This window comes from Streptopelia decaocto (assembly GCF_964273445.1).
Source record: "Streptopelia decaocto genome assembly, chromosome: 3".
Lineage (NCBI taxonomy): Eukaryota > Metazoa > Chordata > Aves > Columbiformes > Columbidae > Streptopelia > Streptopelia decaocto.
Window position 1 is genome coordinate 119,252,473 of NC_138656.1, and position 12,433 is coordinate 119,264,905.

Genomic DNA, 12,433 nt, shown 5'->3' on the forward strand with positions numbered 1-12,433 from the left:
CAGGATGAATCCAGACTGCCATAACCACCTCCCACAACCACAGCAAGGGTCGGGAATTAAGGACCAGCATGTGTTAGAAATTATAGAATTCACATAAATGAGGCATAATTAAAAACAATTCCTTCTATAAATGTCTGATAAAATCAACCTAATTATTAGCAGTGTTTTGAAGCCAATTGGCTTTGTCACCTGCATTCAGAGCAAGAGGGGAAAGAGCCTTACTGCAAAGAATTATCTAGTTTACAGCTGCTATATTCCCCAGAAAAGCGCTTTTCTGGTTCCCTCTCAGCTCTCTTCTTGCACAGTAAAGGACGGGCTGTCCCTCACTGGCAGGTTCCCACCAGCCTGGGCAGCTCAGGAGATCAAAATGATGCTCAGTCCCTTCACATGGAAGCTGCAAACTGAACCTCCCTGCCCAGAATGTTTTGAATGTTCAATGTCAAGACCAAAACCCATTTCCCTTCCCTTCCCGAACCTCAAAAAACCCCAGAGTTCAATTCAGATAAGCACGCAGAAACCTGAGGACTTCGCTAAACTATTTTGATCCAAAGGTGTTATCTGGGAAGCCTAAGAACGGCTTCACCACATTTCTCATCTTTCTGCTGCTAGTAAATCTGGAAATAGGTGAAAATAGCATTTCTGTGAGCTTAAAAGATGTACAAGTGAATGCTCTAGTGACCAGGCGTGACTTTCTGCTCTCCGTGCCTCAGTTTCCCCTCTGGCTTCCTAGCAAGATGCCCTCACTCCCTGCTTATGGTCTTTTTGCCAATATCAGGAGAAGGGAAATATTCCCCAGCTTTCTTTGCAGGGCTAACACAGATTTACATTAATTAACTTTTAATGAAGTGACTTTAAACTCCTTCTTTTTTCCCTGATTTTCTCATGCTCTCCAAAATGGCATCTCCTCACCGTCATCAGGAAAGAAAAAAAGCTCCATCTTTTCTGGGTATTTGTAGTTAATCAGTATGGATTTCAGGGATCCAGCAGTCAGGACAACAGGAAAACAAAGTGCAGCCCTTGGTTCTGACTCCAGCCACTCCATCACCTTCCTGCTTATCGATCGCATTTACGGGAGATGAACCTGCTCCTCTTTTGGAGAGGGGAGCACTCCGTATGCGCAGCACGGCAGGGAGATCCGTCACACTTTATCGCTAACCGCAGACTTTGATTTCAAGAAAAATTAAAGAAAAAGCATCCACCAGTTCGATAAGGGAGAGCAGCGTCCGCTTTCTCACCAGATACAGGCAGGAGCTGTGGGGAAAAGGGGTAAGAGAGTGTCCAGGAGGTCGATAACCTTGTGGCTGCTGTGCTGCACCATCGCCAGCCCACCGCTCCACTTGGGAATAAGTCACCGTCTTCTCTTTGAGAGCTGCAATATCTTTGCTCATCGATCCCCCGGAGCTTGGGGAGGCATCTGTGAGCTACACTGGACACGTAAGAACAAGCAGAGTGATTAAAACCTCTCCCTTGCTCCTCTTGTCCTTCTCTAACCACGTAGCCAAGCATCACCTTCCTCTTTATAACCTTCCCGTGTCCTTCACAGTCACCTCCCTGATGTCCCAACGCCCTGCAAGGTCCCTGCTGTTGCGGTAAACTTTAACAACACGTATTTTCTTTTATCCTATCTATTTAACACCCACAAGCCAATGCCAAATTCATGACCCCAGTGACTACAGCTCGTTCCTTCTCTCCTGTGCCTCAGGGCCCATCCATTCCTTGTGGTACCGCGTCAGGTTACGGCTGCTCCGGGAGACAAGGCTGACTTCACGAATCAAACAACCTGTACAGAATGCACAATCAAATCGTTTTGCACAGCAAAACCACTTCACCAAGATGGTTAAAAGCATGGGAAGAAAGGAAACGCAGACACCTGGGCTTTGGGACTTTATCAAAGGGGTGTAGCTTGAAGTGGATGTCACCACACAGTGCCATATGGACTAAGATCTGCAATAACAGTGTCACCAAAAACGAAAAGAAGGTCAAACAGAAGCGTTCCCCCCACCACTTGTTACCCTGTATGAATAATTTGGGGACACTACATATTCTCTTGTTATTTAAACAGGCACACGCAGACCACCACGCAAAGCCTAAAAGCAGCAGAAATCCAGCCCTGGAAAAACAATGTGGTATTTTGATTTTGCTGCCGCACTGACACCGGTGCCAAGTCCTATCGTGCCGCTTTTGTCCCTTGGCTGTTGTGACAGAGTCTGCTCTGGAGCGGAAAGCGCTTTAAAGATGCACGGATAGGTTTTGTGGTGATGGTTTAAAGGCTTCAACCCTGGGGGACTGGCCCCCAGCGCATTTTCAGGCTTTTAGGTGCAAGAAAAACCATTGGATTATGTACATTGCAGTGTACAAGGGTGCTTCCCTTCCTTGTTTTTCCTTTTTAATGCCTTCTTTCTGGTCGTCGACCCCGTTAGCCGCATCCTAAGCCAAGGGAATTGGGAGAGGCCGTGGTCCCATTTCGTCTACGGAAAAGCTACGACAAACCAGCACCAAGAGAATTAAGCGCTGGTTTTAGGCAACAGCAGCGGAGCATTGCAAGACTGCTTGAGTTAATATTCAGAGCGCAAATCCCTAAGAAGTCGGCGCTGCTTGTTAAATCATCAGCGTACATTCACGCATCGCTGCACTTTTGCTTAGGCCCCGCAGTGACAAGCATCTGGATTTTAGCATTGCAGGTAAACTAAGCAGCAAATTTGTTCTTTCCTCTTCTGCTATTGAATGGTAAAAATATAAACGGAGACAGCAAAACTCGCAGGGATTTGAGATGTGATCCGCCCCTCCAGCAGCACCGTGGGCTGCGGGCAGCAGGTGGTGCTGCGTACCCGACAGCGGCGCACAGACATTTTCGGGCAACATCACCCTGACTTATAAAATTGCTCTCATCGAGAAATCTTCTAACTAGTCATATGCTGTTGGTAAAGCTGGTGCGCTGGATGGGGCTCATTTAACCCCCAGATGGTGCAAATCTCTTGTGTAAAGTGACTCGGTGCTAAGAAACAAGGTGATTTTCTCAGCTGATTTTGTCATGGAAAGTAGAGCCTGAATTGTTCCTTCTGGAAGCAAAGCTGGAGCTCCCCAGGACCTGAATGTTAAGCTGGGTTCCTCCTGATTCTGTAACAAGGTGGCAAGTGCTGGTGTGAAGCTCTGTCTCACCAAGGAGCTTCAGCAGGTGAGCTGGCCCAGCAAAACCCAAGTCATGTCACCAAGAAGGGTCAGGTACGTCCTCAAGTACCTGGTTGAGTCAGGACTTGAGCTGGTATTTATGTAAAGCTCCCAGGAAGCAAAATGATAGATTAAAACAGTGGTGCGATCAGTGTGGAGAGTTTTATTGCCCCGTTTAACTGACGGTTCCCTTGAGAACCTCACCATGGATCTCACACACACTCGTTTAGCTCGAGCTACTGGTGATTGTGTGAGCTGTTAGTTTGCAAGGCTGGCTCTGCTCTTATCACAAAACCAAATGTGATGTTGAAGGAGAAGCAGAGAAACTTGTGCTTCCCCCATGTCTTGCTACACACTGATGTGACAGTCTGAGCAGCGTTTGCTCCTCCTCTTCTGAGCCAGAAGCATCACCCAGGGACCCCCTTGTGCTCCTTAAAATGGAGACACCAAAGCACCTTCAAGGATTTTTGGTAGAAAGAGCATGCAAACCTAAGACATCCATCCTCCAGCAGCGAGCTCAGCACAGACGCTGCCCAAACAGAAGGGAAAGCGGTGACGGCATTTCCCCCCATCTGCTCTGGATTAACCAGCGGCATTTGAAGGGACGCGGTGAGCGGCCAAATGGGTCTGCAGATGCGGCAACGCTTCCGGATTTGACATTTTCCAAACATTATTCCATTCGAAACAAGCGGCTAAATTGAATGAGCTTTCTCAGCCGGCCACCAAGCCCGCAGAAAAGGACGTTACGCCGCTGGAACTGGCTGCAGAGATCAAAGTCAGCTCCTTATTCTGTAACAAAGCTGAAGGAAGGGATTAGTCAGTGCCCAAAGCCACAGGAGCTGGCGCTGGCAGCAAACCCAGCTAAATTGCTCAAAAATACCTACAAGCACACACCACCTAACCCCGGAGGGAAAGGAGACAGCAAACTGCTGCAGGGTATTTTCAGCCACCGTAGGACCCGCACGCACACAGAAAAGAGAGAGGAATTGCAAATTCAAACTGCAATTCCTTAGAACACGAGCAGAGGTTGTGAAAATATTGGGTTTGGGCTGAATAAGGTTTAGCCCCAAATGTGGGAAGCGTTTTCCCAGCTCAGCTGGGTCCATGCTCCACGTGGCACCGGCAGCTCATGCGAAACCATTTGGCTTCCAAAATAACCCAGCCGAAATCGGGTCATTACTGGGCAAGTGGGAACGATGGCTCAAAACAAAGTGAAGCTACGACACAACTGGGTAGTCCTGATCCAACTCGCCAACCCCCAGCAATACACCCTGATGTCAGGTCAGCACAAAATCTCAATTATCAGCTAACGAGGACACACCTCACTCTTCCTTTGCTCCAGGCCCAGGTGGTGTCACCCCCAGCCCACGCGTCAAAGCGATGGATTTGAGATTGGGAACGCCAGTGGCCACGCTGAGCTGCATGTGAAGGGCTCAGGACAGGGAAGAATAAAGAGAAATAAAGGCAACGTTGCTTGGAAATCACTGCTCGAGGTTCAAACACCCTTGTGAACAGATGAAGCATCTGTGCCCATGAAGCTCTTTGTTTTCCACAAACGTTTTTCTCCTCTGGCAAGCAGAGATTGCTGCGCTGGCGACACAGTTCATGGTTTGAAAGCAGCGGTTCCTCTCTCTGGCTGGCAAAACCTCGACTTCAAACAAGATACTTTCACCCTACGCAACTGAGGACATGGGAAAAAAGTGTTAGAAATGCATCTTTGTGCAGCGTAAGAGACAGACTGACCCAAAGATGCTGGAGTTGGATGGCAGAGGGTGCATACAACAGGCTGAGAAATCTATTTATTTGAGATCGTAACCAAATCTAGGCTCATCCTAAGCTCAGTTTTCTCTTTCCTGGTCTCCTCCTGTGTGCAGGGAATGACCCACAGGCCAAGAAATGTGGGTAGCAGGGGAGATAAACTCCTGCTGAACGCACTGTTTGCTTCCCTGGCTCCGACTGCAGCTCCGGAGGGGCTTTAAGGCAGTTTCGGAATGGGAAATGGATAATTTAATTGCCGCATTAGAGGATCTGTGGCTGTTTTGAGTGCAAGCTGCTTCAGAGCTTAATCACCTTGCTGCTCTGGGCTTTGTGTTCTCCCCACCGAACCGAGGGCATGTGCAGCTCTGGCAGCCTTCTGAAATATATATTAAATACATTAAAACAAACTCTCTTCAGGTAACTCTGGCTGTTCGAGCTCAACTCATGCTTTGACATTTCTAGCATTAAAACCTGAGCAGGAACAGAGAAATGAATCCCATCCCCCTGCCCCAAGCCATGTCCTGCTCAGAGCTGCATGGAAGACGGATGGTGAATCAGCTCCGGAGGATCTGAAGAGCTGCTAAAACCGCGTGTTGGGTTTATTCAGCATCTGGACCAGGCTTTACGCTGCAAGTTTGCCGAGGATTTGCAAGCAAGTGCCCTGTAGCAGCCCAAAAGCAGCAGCACATCAGCGCCGAGCACATGGCAACGCACAGCGGGATCGGAATCTTCCTGGGTGCATCTTATCACTGTTGGCGTGGGCTGGATGTGCGGTTGCCTGAGTGTTTTGTTTCATTTGTTTCCCTTCACGCTGATTCGGGCGGATGAAAATGCTGTCAAGGAATGGCAAAGCAAAGCAAAGAGCGAGGTTTCTCCTGTCGTCGCCTGTACGCTATTTAGAAATCCCGGGCACGGAGATGCTGAAAGGGGTAGCTGAAGTCTCTACACTGAGATCACGCCAGATCTTCTCCTTAATGACTCCCTTGTTATTCCACCACTGGATTAACGTGCATCTGCAGGGAGTGCAGGAGCAGCGCCCAAGTGTCACCACCTCAAACTCCAGTGCCATCTCTTCCGCCTGCTCAGAGCAGAGATTTCATCCTAATTCCTTTCCCCTTTTCTTCCCTGGAAGGATGGAAAGAGCGGCAGCACTGGCTGGTGAGGTGCGAGCTGTGCCGTGTCCAGGAGGGCTCTCACCCCCGCCGCAAGGAGTGGAGCTCAACTGCCGCCAGGTGGCCCAGGCAGTTTTAAAATACAGGATCAAAGGTTGGTTGGGGAAAAGTGACCTCTGGAAATCCCCCAGTCCAACCCAGCTGCTCACGCAGGGTCACAGAGCAGATGACACGGGTCAGTCCAGGCGGGTTTGAATGTCTCAGAGCAGGAGACTCCACACCCGCTCTGGGCAGCCTGGGCCAGGCTCTGGCACCTCCCAGCAAACAAGTTTCTGCTCATGTTCACATGGAGCCTCCTGTGTTTCAGTCTGTGCCCATTGCCCCTCACCCTGGCGTTGGGCACCACTGAACAGACTCTGGTCCATCCTCTGACACCCACCCTGACATATTGATCCCATTGATCACATCCCTCTCAGCTTCTCTTCTCCAGCTCAACAGCCCCAGCTCTCTCAGTCTCCTCATCACAAAGATGCTCCAGACCCCTCAGCATCTTTGTGTCCCTCCGCTGGACTCTCTCCAGTAATTCCTTGTCCTTCTTCAACTGGGGAGCCCAGCACTGGACCCACAACTGCAGATGGGGCCTCCCCAGGGCAGAGCAGAGGGGGAGGAACAACCTCCCTGACCTGCTGCTCACACTCTTCCTCATGCACCCCAGGTCCCATTGGCCTCTTGGCCACAGGGCACATTGGTGACTCACGGTCACCCTGTTGTCCCCCACAGCTCCCAGGTCCTTCTCTGCAGAGCTGCTTTCCAGCAGCTCAACCCCAACCTGTGCTGGTGCCTGGGGTTGTTCCTCCCCAGCTGCAGGACCCTGGCGTTGGGCACCACTGAACAGAGTCTGGTCCATCCTCTGACACTCACCCTGAGATACTGATCCCATTGATCACATCCCTCTCAGCTTCTCTTCTCCAGCTCAACAGCCCCAGCTCTCTCAGCCTTTCCTCTTAAGAAACATGCTCCAGATTTTGAGTATCCTTGAGTAAACTGCAATTTTGCCAGACACAGCAGAGATATCTTGAAGGATGAATAAATGCTGCAGGGAAGAGCTCAGAAGTTAAGCAGCACTTGCAACGTCGCTGTTGGTGCTGGTGGAGTCCTGGTCTCCAGGTCCCAACGCAGCACTAGAGATACAAACCCTTGCAGAAAGCAAGTTTTTAAGCTTGCACAAACAAGACTTCCCATCTTTGTTTTTCTGCCACAATACTATTTAATGTGAGATGGGAGCAATTTGTACAGCTCAACTCCAGCACAAAGGCACTTTAAATTAGAGGGTAACCTACCCACATCTGTTCCAGGGGCAGCCTTGAATGACTACACACACAGCTTCACGTTAAATTACATTTTCACCCAGTCACTTCAGGCTTGGTGCAGAGCCAGAATATTTGAACAAAGACTCCTGTGCACCTAAGGAACTTCACTGATTTTTTTAGTTAATTGTGCCATCACAAGAAATCTACATCTAAGTACAAGTTTTTAAAAAATCAAATCTATTCCGTAGCCCTGTTTATCTCATTATCCATGAAAGATTCAAAGACCCAACACAGCTTCAAGCTTTGCTCCTGATTAACTCCAGCCCACTGGGGAAAAGAAACCACAGAACCTGCTTTGGAAAACCAAATCCCAACCAGGGAGCGCAGTTTGCAAGTGAAGTTTGGAGGAACAGATCGCTGAACTAACTACCCATGCAGCAAGGAGCCCGATGCTCCTTTGAGCACTAAGCTAAAGCCTAGTCCTAAGTCCCACAAAGGTGCTGCAAAGCTCTGTGCTTTGGGACTTAGGACAATTCTTTGCACTCCAAAGTTACTGGGATGTATTTTTACATAGAGATACAGCCCTGCTTCAAGATCTGAGAGAATTTGATACTCCCCATCAAACCCCATTTTTTTTCCATAAGGAAATTAAATGTACAGCTCCGTCGTTTCTTTTAACATCGGCGGTCGTACGGGTTTGTGTTTCTCTCCTCTTACCCTGGTCACCACATCCCACGTCTCAATCAGCGAAGCTCAAACGGAGCCTCAAGCTCTGCTCCCCAGGTCCTTGCTGCCCTTTTCCACAGCGGATCTGTCACTGTTTGATGAACTCAGGTAAATTTTTATATCATTACCACACTAAGCCATCCATACAGATGAATACTACAGACTCCCAATGTGGTTTAAACATGGACGTGGACTTAGCAACAAGCAGAGAAAATAAAAGGCATTAATGTCCATCAACAGAAACATATTTTTCTTTCACAAATAACACCATTAGCGACTCCAAGGAGAACAATCCCCGCTCCTCGGCTCCGAAGGAATACACAGTTTTTCAGCAAAACACAATGTGAGGATTTTGCAGAACTCAGGCATTCAACAGGACTAATGCGAAAGATTATTTTGCAATTATCCAAGCAATTTTCTCTCCTCATTGTCCCTGGACCAGACAGGTTTTTCAATGTGAGCAGAAGGATTTATTCATCACGATAATAATAAAACGAAATATTAAATCAATGAATCTCTTTGCGTGAAGCATAAAGCTCACATTGTTATTAAGCTTAGTAGCATCCTGTCACATAAACCACATGCAGCTTGTGTACTTAAGCACCATCTCCCTCTTTTCTTTTCCTCTTCCCTAATTTGTAAGACATTATCCTTCCATTTGTCCTCTAAACACGAAGGGATTCAGACAACAGCGCTGCTTTTTGTTAGTGGCTCTGTGCTCATGGGAGCACCTGGAGATTTACATTTAATATTGATTGCTAACAATGGCCAGTGCAGAAAGTTCTGCTGGAATGACAGAGAAGTCCTAAAAGAAATAAATACACATGCAAGTAATAGTTTAGGGCGAATTAACTACAAGCAACACTACCAATACACAAGCAAGTAGCTGGGCATGAAAAGGAACACTGTCAGTTTTTGAAGGTGTCACTCAGTTTGGCTGAAAAAAAAGAAAATCAACCCAATCCTACGCAAAACTCAATGACAACCTTTGGAGCATGGAAGCTGTCACGGGCACATTTGCCTTCATTGGTTTTCCCCTGTTTTCTTCTTTCCCATCCTTCGCAATGTAAAGCAATAAATGCCTCCTAAGGCCCTTGCAGTGGATCCCTCTTTTGTTTTTATAAAAGATTTCTTTTGTGAAGTGCAGAAACAGTCACTACTTAGGTATTTATAAGGTCCTCAAAGTGTGACACTTAAAGAGCCTGAGTAAGATTTTCCATCAGCAAGAATCTCCGGCTTTAAGCCTTGAGATCCATATTAGGCTCCTTAAAAACCATTACCATTTCATGGCACCTCTAAAGATCCCATTATTTCATAACCAAATGGATTCCCCCACGACAGCAAATCATTTTGTGTAAGCTCACAGGTCGCAGAGAACAGGCTCGGAACGCCGGCCTCTCTTTAAAGGTGATGGAGAGGACCCGGCGTTCCTGGAGCACCAGCCACCGTATTCTCACGCAAACACCTAAAACGGGTCAGATGAGTCGCACCTGTCATCTCCCTGTTCTTCTTCACTGATAAAGCGTCCAGATCAGGTACAGACATCTACAGCCACATGAGAGAAACGCTGTCCTAGGTGACTTAAGCTAAGCTGACGCGCTTGAATTTTAACGCACAAATCCCACCGGAAAGCAAGACCGAAGTAGCTACATCTTTCTTACCATGATTGGGACGCCAATGTCTGGCCACAAGAGATCCTCAGAGGGCAGCTTGGGAGAGTTCCACACTACCACAACCTTATTTAAGTACGGGAGACCATTGAGCCTCTCTAGGGAGTTCATCAACACTTCCTCCCGCTCGTAAGTCAACATCACTACTGTGAACTGCTCGCGGGGGACGTTGCCACCCAAAGCGGCCTGGAACTCCTTCCCAGAGCCGCCTGCTCCTCCACCAATTGGTCGGAATCCAGTCCCAGACCCCAAAAATTTCGCTTCCGATGGTAAAACAGGGTCAAAGGGAGTGTAGGGGAAGAGGTGGAAAGGCCCCGGAGCAGAATTCCAATTCCTGTAGATGTCCATTGCCGTGAGGGTGAAATTGCGGAGATATTTGGGAGATGCATAGGGTGGTTCTGTTTCCACAGGCCCCAAGTCCAGGTCACCGTTGTCTGCCATATTGGGGTCTGTACCAGCAGCTTTGCCAGACCGGTGGGGAATCTCCACAGCCGTTTCTTCCCGGATGGGAGCAGCCGGGATTTGGATTCGAGTCCTTATGATAGCTAAGACTGTGCTGAACACGTTGTCGGAGGTGGAGAAGTAGGTCTCCCACAAGAAGCGGCCTTGCCTCCTCATGGCAAGGAGATCGTTGTCAGAAATGCTTCTCAGAAGAAAGTGCACTTCTGTGATACGTGGCTTTGGTATGATTAAGGCTGCCTCGTTCCACCGGATCACATCGTGGTAGGGTAGTTGAACCTGCTCTCCGAGAACTACCGGGATGGCTCCGACTTCCAGAGCCTCAAACAGTCTCATGGCACACCCGGCGGAGATCACCAAATGGGTGTCTCCTGGGGTGATTATCAGTGCAAAAGTAGATAGCTTCAGTAGCTCTAGTCTGTCATCCCTTTCTCCACACAGAGCCCACTCAGTGGGCAGACTCACCTTAGGCTGGTTCTTACAGGTGAACTCCACCAAAACAAAGTCCAGCTTGCTGTCCTGAACAGCCTTCAAGGTGGTGATGATCCGATCGTCGTAGTCGGCTGGGGCGTTGCCTTCTATCTCCTCTTCGAAAGAGCGAACCTCTTGCAAGCTCGATCTGAGAGACTCGATCTTCTCCCCCTGGAAACTAAACAGATATTTACGCTTGACCGGCACCTGGGGCGGGATTTCTAGGAAATTGGGTTCAGACATAGCGTGGACCAGAGGCGATACCACGATATCGAACCCCGGTCGATACTGCACGTCATAAAAGGTGGACTGGGCGATCATGGCGCGCCCCGTGCTGATGTTGTAAATGAAATTCTGAGTTTCCGATTTCCTTGACAAATTGATGATGAGATGGTTATGTCCATCAGTCCTCCAGTACGGCAAAGAGTGCAACTGTTGCTCTAGTTCAGTAGGTTTTGGCATTACGGGCTCTTGCATTTCCCCCACTAAAATTATATACACACAAGCAATATTTGCATTTTCAGTAACATAAACATTAGTTCTGACAGTCGCCTCGAAGGCTTGTTTAATTAAAGGGTCTAAGGAACTACCAAAAGGGTAATCGTCACTGTTGTAGACATAGACTGGAAAGCCCGATGTCAACGGGCAGCGTGAGTAGTCAAAGCAGTTGTGTAGCCTGCAGTTCCGATTGGATTTTGGCAGGGGGAAGGTGACATCGTCTTTGTCTGGCAGCAGCCGGATGGGCAAGGAGAGCTTGGGCTGGTTCTGAGCCATCAGCTCTTTATAGGAATGCTCGGTCTGGCTGATGACGTTCTTCAGCTGCAGCAGATCCTGCTTGGCATTTTCGATGCTCTTCTTGCAGGCCTCGATCTTCAGGTTGAGCTTGGCGATCTCGCTGTTGAGCTCCTGCCGCTTGGCCTCCAGCTGCAGCAGCTCCTCGCTGACCGACTCGCGGATGCGGCACAGGTCCTGCACGTGCTTCACCTCGCACAGCTCGTTGCCGGTCCGAGGGCCAAAGATGCGCTTGCCGGCATCGTCCGCGTCATCGATGGTCGTTAGGTAGTAGTGGGCGATGAGGGGAAAGAAGACGAGGATGATGAAGAGGGTGAAACTAAGCCAGGTGAGCCGGATCCGACTGGACCACCTCAACACCCACGGCTGGCCTCCGTTCCCCACTCCCCCATTCCGCAACATCGTATATCCAGTCATGAGTTCCAAAGTCGCTGCGCACCCAATCACGTTGGATCAGTAGCCATAACCAAAAGAGTTTTAATAGCGAGTCTCTCGAAAAAAAATATTATTGTGCCTGCTTAACAAGAAGCCAATAGAAGGGGAATTTCATCTTCTTCTTGTGCTGATGGCTTTTCCACAGTCGTTTTGCTGCAGGCGCAACTTTTGATCCCGTTAGACTCAATCATTGACCTCCTCACCCACCTCCAGCCCAACCCTGGTCTGCGGGCAAGTGTTGCTGAAAGTGTCACAGCGTTGTCATGGTGATTCAGAGTCTCAACCGGCAGAAGAAAAACACAACGGGATGAAGCCAAACTCTACCGCCGCTCTCAACATCCTGCATTACCATCGATGAATATGCAGAGGCAGCAGCCGTCGTGGAGAAGGAGCCAGAAGAGACTCGTACAAATGTCAGTCTCGCTCATCGCTGCAGCGCGGCTGATGCTCTGCCAGTCCTACAAGAGAATAATTGTATATTCAGACAACGCAAACAAAATGACTCCTTAGTGACCCGAAGACATTGCTAGTT

At 48.8% G+C, this 12,433-nt stretch overlaps 1 protein-coding gene across 6 annotated transcripts in view; it reads right to left on the bottom strand.

The window, feature by feature from the left end:
• EXTL3 (exostosin like glycosyltransferase 3) overlaps window positions 1-12,433 on the bottom strand; it is a 133,933-nt gene that overhangs the window by 25,109 nt on the left and 96,391 nt on the right. For all 6 annotated transcript variants that reach the window (XR_014183715.1, XM_082049112.1, XM_082049113.1 and 3 more), the window contains one exon: window positions 9,736-12,359. Coding sequence is in view for 5 of the 6 variants with exons in the window: in XM_082049112.1 (XP_081905238.1) it covers window positions 9,736-11,883 (2,148 nt within the window). In the remaining variant the exon portion in view is untranslated. The remainder of the gene's footprint in view (window positions 1-9,735; window positions 12,360-12,433) is intronic.